The 16,074-nt window shown below is 49.2% G+C and overlaps 1 protein-coding gene across 3 annotated transcripts; it reads right to left on the bottom strand.

Moving 5' to 3' along the window:
• Positions 1-2,498: 2,498 nt before the first annotated feature.
• GSDMA (gasdermin A) lies at positions 2,499-14,080 on the bottom strand. 3 transcript variants are annotated; one of them, XM_077313727.1, is made up of 11 exons: positions 13,950-14,080; positions 9,829-10,165; positions 8,612-8,786; positions 7,962-8,124; positions 7,333-7,432; positions 6,424-6,477; positions 5,679-5,711; positions 5,265-5,404; positions 4,553-4,730; positions 3,975-4,048; positions 2,499-3,326 (listed from the first exon to the last, which is right to left on the bottom strand). In XM_077313727.1, the coding sequence occupies exons 2-11, from the start codon at positions 10,142-10,144 to the stop codon at positions 3,093-3,095; spliced, it is 1,467 nt and encodes a 488-aa protein (XP_077169842.1). In that variant the 5' UTR covers positions 10,145-10,165; positions 13,950-14,080; the 3' UTR covers positions 2,499-3,092. The 3 variants fall into 3 exon arrangements, with proteins under 3 accessions (XP_077169842.1, XP_077169844.1, XP_077169845.1); XM_077313729.1 differs by having other exon boundaries at positions 6,424-6,474; XM_077313730.1 differs by having other exon boundaries at positions 9,829-10,138; positions 13,950-14,056.
• Between the last annotated feature and the right edge of the window lie 1,994 nt (positions 14,081-16,074).

The raw sequence follows: 16,074 nt of genomic DNA, 5'->3' as shown, positions 1-16,074 counted from the left end.
GCTTCACGGCTAAGTGGGAAACTGGAACATGCTTCCCCACTTGGAGCTGGCCACTCTTACCACTACACCACAGTGGCCTCCAAGAGAAGTAATATTCCAAAAAAGGAAGTGGTTACAAGTGGTGAGCATTGTTCTCTCTAATGCGTTGTTCCCTCCCTACTGAGTGCAGCAGTTCACATCCCGAGCAGAATCTAATTGCTGTAATCTTGAAACGAGCAGTTCAACACCCTGCGCGGCACCAACCTGCTGTTGGGTTGAGCAGGGCTTCCGCTTGTTAATTAGCAGCCGTTCGCGTACGCAGCTCCCAAGGAGCACTGGTGGCTGAGTCCAAGGCAGGACACGAACTCAGCAATTAAGAAGAGGAAACATTTTGCTTTGTTTGCAGTTACATGGTCTGTCATCCTTTGGGAGGACGGGTTGGTCGTCCCTGAGCTGTTTCCACACTAATCAACAGGCTGCTGCCTTTCAGACTAAGAGCTTACTATACGGACAACACACGCCTGACATCAAAAACAGGGTCCCTGCGCCTCCTGCTCCATTGCTTCACACCCCTGCCGTGAGCCTGAGGAGATCAGCAAGACTCTTCCCCTTCTGCCATCCTGCAAGCGACATAAAACTGAGTTCTTTGTGAAGGTGTTTTTGTCAGAGCAATAGTGCTATTTAACAGCTCTGATTTGGCCCAGATTTGCCTGATCTTGCCAGAGTGTGGAAGCTAAGCAAGAGACCACCAAGTCCAGGGTTGCTATGTAGAGGCAGGCAATGGCAACCCCCCTCTGTCTCTTCCCTGACCTTCTGGGTGGCTCAGTATAGCTTGATCTGGTCAGAGGTCAGGAGCTAAGCAGAGGTTGTCAAAGCATCCCTCCAAAACCAAGATGCCGGTTAGATCACAGCCACAGCTTCAGGTCCAAAGAGAAAACCAAAAGCAGAGGACTAAAACCCAATCCCGGGTCAGAGACAAGGGAATCAACCCAAAACACACACACACAAGCCCTAACAGACTCATTGCTTCCACACAGTCACTCACTAGTTTGCTGCTTTTATACCTCACCCTACGCACCTGTCAGACTCCGTCCTGCTCCTGCAAGCACTCTTCCTCGTTGTTGATGCAGAGCCCTTGCTGGGCTGCCAATCTGGCACTGTGCCTTCCTGTCTGACAGTTCCATCCTTATCTTCCTCCTAGGCTATCCCCGAGGCTCTCATGAGTGGGAAGGTGAACTGGCTAGCAGATGGCTCACTGTTGCCAACTCAGGGCTGGAGAGGGGGGCTATTGAGCTGATGCTTGACCAGAGATTTACGCCTGTCCTCTCAGAGACTGTCTCCTCGTGTCATCATGGAGTGTTGCTGTCACTGCTTGTAGCTCTGGGTCAGGTCTCCACAGAGGAGTCAGCCGCAGCTGGCCGGTCCACAATCCCATTTCTTTCGCCAGCACTTTCTGCAGAGGAAATCATCAGGAGATTCTGGTAAGCCGTTCTGAGTGCCGAGTTATGATGAACAACCTCTCTTCTCTGTTCCGAGGCATGCCTGCTGCATGCACCAGAGGACCAATCTGGAAACAGAATCAAATGCAGGCCAGGGATGGAGCTCAGACGTCTGTGCAAAGAAGGGGGAAACTGGATCAAGGATGCAGGCAGGCCAGGGAGAAAGACGCCTGGGGCAAGAAGCCACAAATCCCAGACAACTGCTCATTTGCACACTGCTGGAGATGGGGGAGACCTGCTCCATGAACTGTAGAATGCCCCCCATTTGCTATGTAATTGGTTGGGGGTAACCAAATAATATTCATGTTTGAATCTAAATGTTTTAATGATGCTGTCACCCACCCTGACCTGTATTGGAAGGGTGGGCTAGAAAAATATTTAGTTAATTTACTGCTCTCAAAACTAAATCCTCTTCTTTCCCACAGTAAGGAGAAGGAGGAGGAGGAGGAGGAGGAGGAGGAGGAGGAGGAGGAGGAGGAGGAGGAGGAGGAGGAAGAGGAGAAGAGTTGGTTTTTAGACTCTGCTTTTCACTGCCTGAAGGAGTCTCAAAGTTGCTTCCAGTCCCCTTCCCTTTCCTCTCCCCACAACTGTGAGGGAGGTGAGGCTGAGAGAGCTCTGAAAGAACATGGTCAGGACAGCTCTTATTAGGGCTGTGACTGGCCCAAGGTCACCCACCTGGCTGTATGAGGAGGAGCGGGGAATCAACGCTGGCCGTTGCACCAAACCACTACACCAAACACCAGACAGATCAGAATTCCTCTGAAAATAAGCGCCTGAATTCCACCTCTGCTCCGCACCAGAAAGAATAACTCCTTGGAATTTTCCCAACCCACCATTCTTCTAGAAGCGAGGCCTGAGGCTCTGTGGCCATCTTGTTGGTAAGCTGACAGTCCGAGTATTCATGTTTCTAGTCCTCAGAAATCCAGAGAGGAGTCCGAAAGCGCCATGGCCGAAGCAAGAGGCATCCAAAAACAAGGTGTCCTGATTTATTCATTTATTTAGAAAATACCTACGCCACTTCTCTGGAGACCAGCTCAAGGCGACTCACAAAATGAAAACAGGACCATGAAATCATACGAGCAACAGCATAAAATTAACTATAAAAACAATTGCAGCACAAAATTACTTTTTAAAAAAAAAACAATGATTAAAAAGTCATAGGACAATCTTAACCAGTTCTGAAATCCATCGGAGAACATGATATCCTTAAGCCAGAAGAAATCTTGGCCTGGAACCTATAGGCAAGTAGTAGCAATACTGCAGCTGTGATTTGCTTCCCCGAGGTTTTTCCTTGGATTAGCTTAAACATTTCTTTTCTCAGAATAAAACTGTTGTTAAATTACAAAGCCCCTGACCCGGATAGCCCAGCCTGGCCGGACCGTGCCAGATTTCAGAAGCTCAGCAGGGACAGCCATGGCTAGTACTTGGCTGTGAAACGATCAAGGAATATTCCCCGCCTGGGCAGCTGCCTTCCCTTCTCCCAGCAGAAGAGGCAACAACCAGTCTGGAAGAGGGAGAAAGCGCTAAACCTTGTGGTGACTCATTGCCCTTCTGCCCAGCAGACAGCCCACGTGGGAGAAGGCCATCTCTTTGGAATCCGGCTTCGTTCCTCCATCATTCACTTAAGATCCGCAAGGCATATAAGGTTGAATACAGAGCGGCCAGTTCTGAACGTGCGTCGTTGTTCCACGGGCAGGTGATGGAGCCGGCCTCGAATTTGGAGTCCAGACTGCAAATCTGCAACATTTGTGCGGCTATCGCGGCTTCTTCCTCAGTCAAGGAACGAGCGGGACTCACAAAAGTGCTTCCTTCTTCGCCAGAAAGGCTCCACCCCAAAACACCAGCCATCTTTCGCAGCAAAAGAGAAAGTAGGAGAGGATCGTTTCACGCATGCCGTTTCCCCGGGCACCGAAGCCCTCCCAGATACCCTTTGGGACAGGAGATGGGCGGTCAAAGCCCAGTGGCTAGAGCAGGGGTAGTCAAACTGCGGCCCTCCAGATGTCCATGGACTACGATTCCCATGAGCCCCTGCCAGCAAATGGACATCTGGAGGGCCGCAGTTTGACTACCCCCGGGCTAGAGGGGAAAGACCCTAAGGGCAGAGGGGAACCCGATTTTGAAATGTGCATGAAAATGGGCTTATGTATAAAATGAAAGTCCTGAACAGAAAGGACATTCTTTCTTTGTTTTAGAGTGTGCTGCAGTGGATGCCATGTCAGAAGAGGCATTCCTTCTGTGCGAGTACGAGGAATGCCTCTCCTAAGCTCAGCATTTGCATTAAAAACAAACACTCCTCCCCCCCCCATCAAAACATTTGTCTCAATGCCATCATCTTAACTATAAATGGGCACCCAGATCAAGAGGAGCACAGGAATACCTCCAATGACTGCAGTGCAAATATTCGTGTCATTCATGTAATCCATGTTTGGCCCTGGATGGGGAGGCACTTCTTTTCTAGACCAACACACAAAAGGAATCAAGCAAAAAGAGCCTCACCATCTCCAGATGCTTGGCTATTTTCTTCTTCTCCAAAACGGCCTCCAACAAGGGATTTATCCCGTAGTCCAAGTCTGTGAACACAAATTCCAAACGTCACATCTAGAACGCGATTGATACTTTTGAAGGGGGTTAAGCTCAGCCTTTCTCGGCTTTTTTACCATTGAGTGACATTGGGTAGCTCTAGGGATTGTTGGGAACTCTACCGTTTTACCACAGAGTTTCTGGCAATTCCTAGAACTGCCTAAAGTCACATCTGGGTTTCCCCTGGAAGTGACATAGCAGGGTATGCACTGCTGACCTCCCTAGTATCCTCACCCTTGAAGCAATTACTGATCCTTGAAGCAATCACTAGTCACCCGGTGACCCTATTAAGAACAAAAGAACGTAAGAGTCGCCATGTTGGATCAGGCCAATGGCCCATCCAGTCGAACACTCTGTGCCACATGGTGGGTAAATCTCAGGTGCTATCAAGAGGTCCGCCAGCAAGTCCAGAACTGAAGCCGTTCTTCCAAGACCCACTACACATGACCCTGGGAAAGGAAGAAGGATTAACCAGCACTAAACATCTGCCGTACCTTCTAGAGAGGAACAGAGGAAATGCACGGGTTGCCAGAGATCACAGCTTTCTCCCCTCTCGGTAGTCTGGAAGATGCCTAAGTGGGAAAGGAGGGCATCCACCTGAGGCCGAAAGTCTTCATTCAACAGCTCCAACATGGATCGATCAGCAGCTTCTCCAGCCAGGGAACGCTCCAACTGTGTGTGTGTGGGAATGAAACCCATTGAGCAATTTCTACAGACAGCTGGCAGCAAAATCTGGAAATATTTATCTAGGATAAGTATTTGCCTAGTTCTCCCTCTAGTTCTCCTAGAGGGGACGGCAGCTGTGGAAGATGGAAGATACACTCTATGGAATACCATAGAGCACAGGAGAAATGGAAGTCCTAGTGTGACATCATATGTCCACTACGTTCCCTCTCCATCTTCCACTGCCCCCAAAGTTTCAGGAATTTCAGAAATTCAGGAAACATGAGATGGCCATGTTTGCAGGGAGTGATTTACATGAGGGAACATGGGAAAATGGCTTCCCCTACCAGCAGTCCGAAGTGGAACAGTCCTCTCTGCCACCTCATTCTGATGCCTGTATAGACCCATGCTTTGAAAGGGGAGTGAACAGAAAAGACAAGGGCAGGCCAAGGGGAAAGAGAAGAAGCAAGTATAGGTAAGACCAGAGATCGAGGCAAGGAGCTCCAAGAAGAGGCCACTAACCAGCTGAGAAAGAGCACGTACCACTGACTGAACAGCGGAGGAGACGTCTTCGTCTTGCAGGAAAACCCGAAAGGACTCCAGAAACTGAGTCTTCAAGTCCTGGCTCAGGTACGTCAGCGGCTCGTAAGCCTCTTTGACTGCATCTTTCACTTGCTGGACAGCTGCAGGTCAGGAGTACAATCATTAGCATCCTCCTTGAGACCGCACTTTGAATAACATGCAACACATGCCCGTTAATCTCTTTTTGCCCAGTACAGAATTAGGCCAGCTTAAGTTCATTAAAACCCATGGCTTTGGATGGAATAACTCTGCAGGCGATGGAACAGTTTGAGACCCATTAGAGAGCACCTCACTCATGGCCAGATTTTCAACGGGTGCTTTAGCTGTCCGTTCAACCTCAAGAGGTGAGATGATGCTAGGTAAGTGCTAGCTTACCTGTCAGCGAAGAGCCAATCTCGCCCTGGAACGCTGAGGAGAGAAGCAAGAAAGAGATCTGGGTTTGACAACTGAAGTGAGGAATTCGGTGGGTTGGGTTCAGGGACCCCCTTTGCTCTCAGAAGGGAAATGTCAGCTCCGACTCATGGCGCCCTCCAAAACAATGAGTGCAAAAATAATGAATGCAGAGAATTTGCTTCCAGCACCTCCCCCGGTTCACACAACCCCAGGTGACTTCCAATGTTAGAAAAGTTAGAAGGAAAGAATGGAGGAGGAGGAAGTGGGCTTACCAACTCCAGGTCTGGAAATACCTGGAGATTTGAATGTGAAACCTGAGAGAGGGGGGTTTAAGGACGAGAAGGGCCTCTGTAGGGTATAATGCCCTGCAGCCCACCTTTCCAAGGAGCCATCTTCCCCAGGAAAAGTAGAATAAATGTTTTAAATCAATAAATGAGTAAAGCAGTCTGTAATTCGAGATCTCCAGCCCCGACCTGGAAGCTGGCAGACCTAAGAGGTGCTTTTGGGCTTCCTAGTTGAGATCTTCTCCCTATTCTGCATGGTTCAGAACTGTTTAATTAATTATCAGCGGGGCCTATTTGCAACTTTTATCCAAGCTGAAGTCTTCCACCCGCTTCTCTCATTGGGGCCTCGAAAGCCGCAGGGTTTGTTTCTGGGTTTGTGCTTCAGGGTCCATCGACGGCAACTGTGATGCAGGAAGAACCGGAAAAGGTAAAATGAAACCTACCATCGTAAGCGAGGCCGGGAGCCATCCTGAGCCGCATCCGGCGCCACTGAGCTTCTGGGGAGAAAAGGGGAAGAAAATCAATTACAAGTAAGCAGGGCCACGGGATCTGTGCCATCGTTTAAAAAGAGTTACCAGGAAGCAGAAGCAGCTTCTTGTGTCTCTTCTCAAATATTCCACAAGACGGGAGGAAACTCACAGGGGACTGCTAAGCAGGCTAAAGCTGGTCTTGGTGAGACTCCGTATAGGAGCGTGTTATTGGAGTGCTCACCTGCTCAGCTAGATAATTCACAATGAGGGCTGCTCCACCTTGTTCACATTTTCCCTTCGAAACTGCTGGCCCCAGTTTCGGTCCCTGATCCCGCCGCCTATTCTGACAAAGACCAGGAGAGGTTTTTGCAAGAAAAGGGATAGAGTCAGGCCCAGGGGCCTGCAGGCTTGATGCAAACGTGTGTGAACAAGACAAGGAAAGTGAGAAAGAGAGATTCTCTTTTGCACGTAGGAGCGGTCTTCCAGGTTCATTCGTATCCCCTTGCTTTGTCACGCGCCCAGGCAACCCCATGCCAGTCCAGCTCTCCTACCCGTCCTTGTGCCAGGGTTGTTGGGGAAAGTGTGGGGAGGAGGATATGGGGGTAGAAATTACACTGTAAAAACCAGGATGTGATCTGTGCATCTGCCAAAGTTCTGGAGTATCTCCCAAACAGAAAACTCTATGGTAATACCACAGAGTTTAAGGGGCGGTCCAGAAAGTCAGCTGATGCACTGACATCACATCCAGGATGTGATGTCAATGTATCATGTGGCATCATCTCTGGTTTGTGCCTTTCCCCCGGGGAAGCCAGGTGGCCCTCTGTCATCCCTGATCCATCCCTTGTGAAAACCACCCAGATTTCAACATATGTTTTCACTCACGCAAGTCTTCCTCAGGAGTGTGGAGCTTCTCAACGCCGTAGGCCACCACTGTGCCACGGGGGATCTGCAGGGACTTCCTTCTCATTCTCGTGTCCAGACCCTGGAGAATAGAGGACAGGTGGCTATGGGTTCGGCAAAGTACTGGCTGAACTGTGAACTGATCAACGGCCGGACCCGCAACTGAAAAGCCCTGAGCAGACAGGACCCAGGGCTCCATCTCTGCCCACCTACACTTGATCCACTCACACTTCTCTTCTCACTGCCCCTCCCATATCCCCACCTGCTCGCAAGACCATACTTCCAGCCATCTGTGTAGCCGGCCCACCACAGATTTTCCAGAGATTCCTAGAGCTACCCTTTGTCACTTCCTGTAAGAACTTCTGGTAAGTCCACGAGACTCCATTTTAAATATATATCTTATAAATATATATCTTATGACGTTGCTTCCTCCAACTCTCCTTGGAGCAGGACACTTTTGGAAGGTCTCCGCATCCTGTGGGCTCTCCCAACATAGCCCCGCCCTGTGACAGCTGTTTTGTGTCTGCCATCTTTTCTCGAAATTCCAGAACGGCCTCGTAGAATCGGCTAGGGGAGTAAAAGAGGGACGAGAAAAGGGTCAAGCCGCCGACCTTTATCTTCACTATCTCCACCACCGTCACTTCTCCCTTGCCTCCTCCTTGGACGGTCTCTTCAATCAGCAGCGGCTCCATTATCTCAAAAACTTCCGTCACGACATAAAACTGCAGCTTTGGGTAGATTTGCTGGATTAAGCCAAGGGATGTCTCGACTTTCCTGAAGGCAATAAGTTTATGGAAGAAAGTTAGCCCCAACTTGCAGAATGAGAACCTGCCAGGTTAGTGCGTTCTGGATCCTGTAGTGAGGAGCCTAATCGGGGCAGCATGGCACAGAGACTTTCCCAAAATCTTGGAGTCCTTCCAGATGAGCCACTGTTGTGGTTAAGAACAGTGGCCTCAAGAGGCCAAATAGCCCACACAAATTCGCCTAACATGGCTTTAAAGTCATTGTGGGGGTCCTTGGCCCTGTTCCCTAAGTGTCCTCCAGAGCAGTGGTAGTCAACCTGTGGTCCTCCAGATGTCCATGGACTGCAATTCCCACGAGCCCCTGCCAGCAAACGCTGGCAGGGGCTCGTGGGAATTGTAGTCCATGAACATCTGGAGGACCACAGGTTGACTACCCCTGCTCCAGAGAGCACAATCCTGCTTGCACTCTGTTCCCCCAGCTCCCGTTTTTTGGTAACGCCACGAGAAACAATGCTCACCACAGGTCTCGGGTGTCCACATAGGTTTTCCTCACCAAAACCGGTGAGGAAGATAGGCAAGTGACTCCCAAGCCGCCAATGTCCACGCCCGCAGACTCGATCTTGACGTTCAACCTCGCTCCAGATTTTTTGCACATGTTGGTAGAAAACTGTAACGGCTCGGAGTGCTTCAGTTCTGCAAGAAACAGGAGGCCAAATAAAATCTGCGTTCCGGATTTAATGAGGTCTTAATGGGGGTTTAACACGGACAGTGGTAACCCGCCAAGAGCCAGTTACGGGAGTGGCAGAAAATAAGTCTAAACAACAAACAAACAAACAAACAAATAAAATATAGTTTTGAAATTTGTTACAGATTTATCAGGTGATATGACCATATATGGTCATGTCAAGCCACCCACCCCTCCCAAAACAACCAATGATGGGCCTGGAGGGGCTGGGAAGGGGAGGGGCCTCAGGTGGGCGTGTCCACAGCTCTGCTTCCCAACCATATTCCACACAATCGTGGCACTTTTGGGGTTTCTCGGAGCCTGAAGAATGTTTCAGGGGTTTCTCGATGGCAATAAAGTTGAGAAAGGCTGCCACAGATAAACTCTCATTCCTAGCAACATTCCTTCATCCTTTTTATTCAAAATGAGTAGATCTGCCAGGAAGGGGCTGTGACTTGGCTTTTCCAGATCAGTTGTTATTGTTGTTGCCATTAAGGAACCAAAAAAAAGATAATAGCAAGGCAATTATAAGCTGCTTTGAGGCTCCTTCAGGCAGTGAAAAGCAGGGTATAAATGCCAACTCTTCTGCTGCTGTTTCAGTTCCCCAGGAAAAACTGGCTGCTTTGGGCAGCAGACTTTGTTGGCATGGGCTCATGGGAATTGTAGTCCATGGACATCTGGAGGACCACAGGTTGACTACCCCTGCTCTAAAGCATTAATTCATATTTATCGCCTGCCTCTACTGAACCAGTCACCTCAGTCCGGTTTACAACAATATGAACAATAAAATCCTAAAATACATAAATACACAAAAGCTTAATAAAAGCTAGGAACATTATCATTCTTTTAGTTTGAAACTGTTGTTGTCTGATATAAATCACCTGCAATGGGCCCTCCACAAACCCCACTGTTCCCATTTTCTGCCCCTAAATCCCCAGGAATTTCCCAATCTGGAGCTGGCAACCTTATTCCTGACCCCAAACCCACAATGGTGTTTTGTGAATACCCAACCTATTTCCATCGTTGCTCCTTCCCGGAGTACGTCCACCCACTTGAAAGGGGTCGGGGAATATTTCCGAGTGTGCCACGGCAGCTTGGAAGGATTCCTGGTCACCAAGGAGAGGGGCCGGAAGCTTTCAGCATAGGCCAGGCTAGTCAGGGGCATGAGCTTCCTCTCGGAGTCCAGCTCCTGGATCAGCTGCTTGGCCATCCTCTTGAACATCGTCCGGCCGGTCTGCCAAAGGGGCACAGGTGCAATCAGCAAGATGGCAGCGGAGAGAAGCAACAACCAAAATGCACCGATGGGTCTGCGTGCTGGGCTCTGCATTTATAAACGACAAGGAACATTCTGTATGGCAAAGAGAAAGAAATGCCGTCACATAGCCCCATGTGATTTCCCCTTCCTGAAAATCATTCCAAGCCCAGTGGAAATCTGTCATAGGCAATCCCCCAAGGCGTCCCTGAGGATTATTATTATTATTATTATTATTATTATTATTATTATTATTATTATTATTATTATTGCCCACCACTCTGATGTCTGACTCATGGCAGGTTACAGATTCGTCTGAATTAAAAACCCCTTAAAAATGCCATTAAAACCCCATTAACCAAACCAGACATAACAATATACATAACAGACTCCAATAATAAAACCAGAGCAGACCAAACCCTTCTAACCCCTCCAAAAACTAAACCCTTCTAACCCCTCCAAAAACACAGATCTCTAAAAGTGCATGCTCTTAACACTGGGGGGGGGGGGCGTCAGCTCTTCCTTGCCACGCTGGCCTCAACCATAGACCTGGTGGAAGAGCTCCGTTTTGCAGGCCCTACAGAAAGCCAAAAGCTCCCGCAGGGCCAGCCTCCAGGAGCTCAATTGCCTTCCTTTCCTCTTCCCACAAAGGACACCCCTTGAGGTAGGAGGGCTGAGAGAGCCCTTATATTATTGCTCTGTGAGAACAGCGCTATCAGGGCTGTGACTAGCCCAAGGTCAACCAGCTGGCTGCCTGTGGGGAAGCGGGGAATCAAACCTGGCTCGCTAGATTAGAAGGCACTGCTCTTAACCACTATGCCACGCTGGCCTGTCGGTTGACTAGGACAGGAAGTTGGGATCACATGCAATCTCAGGTTCTTGGTTTAGTTCCCTGTGCTTCAGTTTATTTTTAGTTGAAGGGAAGAAACCACTTCCTTGATCATGCAATCTCCTCTTTCTGCACTTGCTGAAAACACAGGCTGCTTTCAGAATGCTGTCAAGCTTATACCTAGCTGGTAGATGCGGTCAGGATTCAACCCGTCAGGAATATTACTGGCTTTATCTGCAAGGTTGATCCAAATATCAAGGTAAACAAGTTGAACTAGAAGGGAGGACATGAAATTCCCAAGGAAAGGTACCAGGGTTTTTCCCCTCCCTGGTATGTTTCTCCGGCATTTGCCAGCCCTGCCATGAGTCAGAAATATAGAAAGCACCATTTTCCCCCAAACTGAGATACAGTTGTGGAAACTGCCGTGGCCACTGACAGATGTGTGTTTCATGAAAGTTGGGCACTTTGAAGTGCTCTGCGGGGGGCTCAAGCAGACTCCCAAAAAACAGGCACTTCCATCAAGATATTCATAATATCTCGAAAAGCAAGATCTGAAACTGCTTTTCTGGCAGCTTAAAACGTCTTAGCCTGCAGAATTAGGTTGGCAGAGAGGAACCAGGATAAAAATGTACCATTACTGGTGTTTTAAAGCTCTTTTTAAAATGTGGGGTTTGGGAAGAGAGATCAAAATTGTGCTCCTACAGAGTTTCATTGATTCGGCGCTAAAACCAAACAGGATTTCTTGGCTTTCTAGCCTCATGTTACATCAATCCCGTTGTAATTAGCAATGATTTCTCTAGCCCTTTTAAGGAGAGGAAGACGTTTACTGCCGGAGGTAAGGTGAGAAGGACTCCTCTGGCCAAGAAAGGGCATTAAGGAAGCAGAGCCGAATAATGTTTTTGGCCACTGCGTGATGCAGAGCATTGGATTGGGTGGGCCTCTGGCCTGATCCAAGATGGCTTCCCTTGTGTTCGGAGGACTGAGCCTAGGGATGCCAGCCACCTTACTGCTTATCTCCAGATGACAGAGACCAGTTCCCCTGGAGAAAAGGAGTGCTTTGGAAGGTAGAATCTATGGAATTCTGGCCTGGCATGCTGAGCACAGCAACAAAATGGCTGCCGCAAAATGGTTACCACAAAATGGCTGTCACAGCTTAATTTCAAGAGCAGAGAAGACAAAACTGACGATGGCAAATTCTGTTTATTCCAACAGCGTAGAAGTAAAAAAAAATCAAAACGAGTCTCCAGGCAGGTTGCTCGTTTTCGTACAACTTCCTCAGTGACTTATTTTACACCACAAGGTTTCCTTTCATAACAATATATTCCAATCAAATGATTTTTTAAGTCTCAAATTATCACATCCAACCGCCCCAAAAGGTTTTAGTTAGCTTGAGGATCTAGTGGTCTCAGACTACATTTCCAGCCTGGAGTCTTTCTTCCAGTGCTCCGGCCACAAGGGTGAGAGGGGGAGTTCGAGTGAGGAGAGGCCAGGCCTGTGACCAGTGGGTGACTGGCACCCGTACATTTGCAAAACCTAAACGCACAAGATGCCCAGGAATGTACACATCATTCGGGGCCTACAAGTTCTGTTTTAGACAGACCCAATGGAAAATCAAGAGGGATGCTGGGCTTGCCACGTGCCCCCCTAGCACATTTATAATCTCGAGGGACATCTCCCAGATCCAGGTTCAGCCTGTCTAATCGCTGGGTTGCCTTCCCTAATTTTTGCTCCCCAAGGCAAAATACAACCAGTGTTGTAACAAGGACAGGGCCCACCTGTCCATGAACCATTCTGAGCATTCCTTATGAAGACGTCCCAAAAGCCAGCAAAGGTTTCGGTGGTATGGGAAGAGCTACATCAGCGTGCTTCAGCAGCTTCAATGGCTTCCAGTTGAATGCCGGATTAGGTTTCAGGTGTTGGTATTTACCCTTTGGGCCCCGCATCCCTGAGGAATCGCCTCTCTGTCTACGTCTCCCAAAGAGCACTCTGCAAATCCCTATCATTTGGTGGCTCCTGGCCCCAGGAAAGTCTGTTTAGCCTCAACCAGGGCAAGTACATTGTCACTTCTGACCCCCACTTGGTGGAACGAGCTCCCAGAGGGGACGTGGGCCCTGTCCGTGCTGGCACAGGTCTGCAGGGCTTGCAAGATGGAGCTCCTCCACCAAGCTTTTGGTTGGAGCCAAGGACTTAATAACATCTGTGTCCCTCCCCTACAACCCCCCCACACATACACACACACACTGAGTGACATCAAGTGTGCAGAAGTATGAGCAGCAGACAACTGGAAGCTGCTATTGCTTAATGCTTCTAATTTATGACTTATGTTTTATTTGTTTTATACCGCTAATGTTTACACTGTTTTCAATTTATTGTTGATTTTAGCCCACTTTGTATGCCACCCTCAACCATATTGGGAGGGCAGAATAGAAATTTAGCAAGTAATAATGATAACGATAACGATAATAAATATCTTTCTGCACACACACCCCCCCACAACCAACAAATATGCCTACCTCCAGTACAGAAATACAGTAGTTAATTTTCCTAGTTGTTGCCCACCTCCCTGTCTCTCTTTTTAAATGGTTTATCCTTTCTCTCTGATCCCAGCCAGTGAGGGAGCACAGAGCAATAGCTATGGTGCTGTACAGCAGGAGTAGTCAACCTGTGGTCCTCCAGTTGCGTTTGCTGGCAGGGGCTCATGGGAATTGCAGTCCATGAACATCTGGAGGACCACAGGTTGACTACCCCTGCTGTACAGCTTGTTAGGTACGAAGTCGTGTCCGACCCATCGCGACCCCATGGACAATGATCCTCCAGGCCTTCCTGTCCTCTACCATTCCCCTGAGTCCATTTAAGCTTGCACCTACTGTTTAGTGACTCCATCCAGCCACCTAATTCTCTGTCGTCCCCTTCTTCTTTTGCCCTCAATCACTCCCACTGTACAGCACTTCAATTCAGATTTGGCTATGTGACAACTGAGGGCAACTGAGAGTGAATAAAGCCAGTTCAGAGGGGCAAAGCCGATTAGGAGCACAAAAATCTTTGACTTACCAGAATTGTCAAGCCTTCAGATTTCTTCTAAAGTCCTTTGTTAACAATGACAGCAGCTAGGCAGAGTGAACCAACCAGTCTCTGAGGCAACTTCCCTTCAAATGAACTTGCTTAGGCAGAGAGAAAAGAGATGCCAAACTCTACTGGTAAAGGGAAGTGAAGGTCTCAGATATTCCCCTGGTCAATGCCCTCCTCTTTTTTTCATGACTCACAGTTCATTCGGTCGTAGGGCAGATGAGTGATGCGTTTTCATCATCGAAAGGTAAGGAGGTTCAAACATATCTTTTTTAATTTTTATTTATGTTTTTTTATTTTATTTTAAGAGAAGAGATAGAAATATAATACAAAGTCAAGGCCTGTGTTGAAGTTTTCCACAGACTTAGGATGGAGACACCGAATCAATTCAGCACCATTCAAGTCTATGGCGCCATCATGAGCAGGCAGTGTGATGCAGCGGTAAAAAAGGCGAATGCCATTTTGGGCTGTATCAACAGGGGCATCACATCAATATCACAAGATGTCATAGTCCCATTGTATATGGCACTGGTCAGACTACACCTGGAGTACTGTGTGCAGTTCTGGAGGCCTCACTTCAAGAAGGATGTAGATAAAATTGAAAGGATACAGAGGAGAGCGACGAGGATGATCTGGGGCCAAGGGACCAAGCCCTATGAAGATAGGTTGAGGGACTTGGGAATGTTCAGCTTGGAGAAAAGGAGGTTGAGAGGGGACATGATAGCCCTCTTTAAGTATTTAAAAGGTTGGCACTTGGAGGAGGGCAGGATGCTGTTTCCGTTGGCTGCAGAGGAGAGGACACGCAGTAATGGGTTTAAACTTCAATTACAACGACATAGGCTAGATGTCATGAAAAATTTTTCACAGTCAGAGTAGTTCAGCAGTGGAATAGGCTGCCTAAGGAGGTGGTGAGCTCCCCCTCACTGGCTGTCTTCAAGCAAAGGTTGGATACACACTTTTCTTGGATGCTTTAGGATGCTTTGGGCTGATCCTGTGTTGAGCAGGGGGTTGGACTAGATGGCCTGTGTGGCCCCTTCCAACTCTATTATTCTATGACTAGTAATTAAGCCCGCTGTATGCCGAATACAGCGGGCGCTAGAAACTGACCTTGGGGACCGCCGTCAGTCTGCTGGGGACCGCCGTCAGTCTGCTGGGGACCGGCTCGGGCCGCGCCCGGGCCGCGCCCGCGGGCCGCGGCCGCGAGCCGCGCTCGGGCCGCGCCCGCGCGCCGCGGCCGCGCGCCGCGCCCGGGCCGCGCCCGGGCCGCGCCCGCGCGCCGCGCCCGCACATCGGGCCGCTTGCTGGCAGGGCCGCTGGTGGACTGTTTCTTCCTGGAACCTTGTTGGCCGGGAGCGGCTGCGAGGACGGCGGAGACCATTGTAAGTTGGGGGCGAGGGGGTGGTGCGCGGGGGCTGCGGCCTGCGTGGGTTCCCTCGGGCGTCAGGCCAGGAGCAACTGCAAGCCGCGCTGCGCGCGGCTCGCAGTTGCTGGGGCTGGGAATCAGAGGGAGCAATCGGCAGGCGCTTCGCGCCTGCCGATTGTTCCCTCCGATTGTCTGTCATGAGGAAGGGTCCAATCCGGACCCTTCCTCATCCCGGACACATCCCGCCCCAGAACGCCTTACTCTTTTATTTAGTCCGTGGCGCCCGTGGCGCCACGGGCGGTGTTCAGATTCTATCAAAGTCTATGGGGATTTCCCATTTCCGTCTTCTTCATGGCCTGGGGGGGGTGGAAGTTTGAGTTAGAGGCTCCAAATTTGCAGCATAGCTGCAGGAGCCTCTCCTCAAAAGAACTCCAAGGTTTCAAAGAGATCGGACCAGGAGGTCCAAATCTAGCAACACCCAAAGAGGATGACCCATCCAACCTCCATTATTTCCAATAGCGAGACAAGACCAGAGATTATACTTAGCATTATTTGAAAACAACCTTTATAGCATCCTGTGTACTGGAGAGTTCAGTGTTACCTGTTCACTAATACTCCCCAGTGGTGAGATGTCCCATCAGTAACGCCACGGTTGGTTCTCTTTGGAAGAAACAAAACAAAAGAGAATGCCCTCCTCCAAATGAAGATCTCTTGGAATGACAGCTGATGACTACATACATTGCTTAC

This window comes from Paroedura picta, chromosome 16, assembly GCF_049243985.1.
Source record: "Paroedura picta isolate Pp20150507F chromosome 16, Ppicta_v3.0, whole genome shotgun sequence".
In the NCBI taxonomy this organism is placed as follows: domain Eukaryota; kingdom Metazoa; phylum Chordata; class Lepidosauria; order Squamata; family Gekkonidae; genus Paroedura; species Paroedura picta.
The sequence above is the reverse complement of the archived record's forward strand: the minus strand, read 5'-3'. Positions and strand labels throughout refer to the sequence as shown.

What these genes read in the sequence shown, in the direction of transcription:
- GSDMA (XM_077313727.1), bottom strand. Translation starts at nt 10,144, where the DNA reads ATGCAGAGCCCAGCACGCAGACCCATCGGTGCATTTTGGTTGTTGCTT. An exon ending in TCCCGGCCTCGCTTACGATG is followed by an intron (nt 5,712 to 6,423) that starts GTAGGTTTCATT and finishes TTCTCTCCTCAG; the next exon opens with CGTTCCAGGGCGAGATTGGC. An exon ending in CCTCCGCTGTTCAGTCAGTG is followed by an intron (nt 4,731 to 5,264) that starts GTACGTGCTCTT and finishes ACACACACACAG; the next exon opens with TTGGAGCGTTCCCTGGCTGG.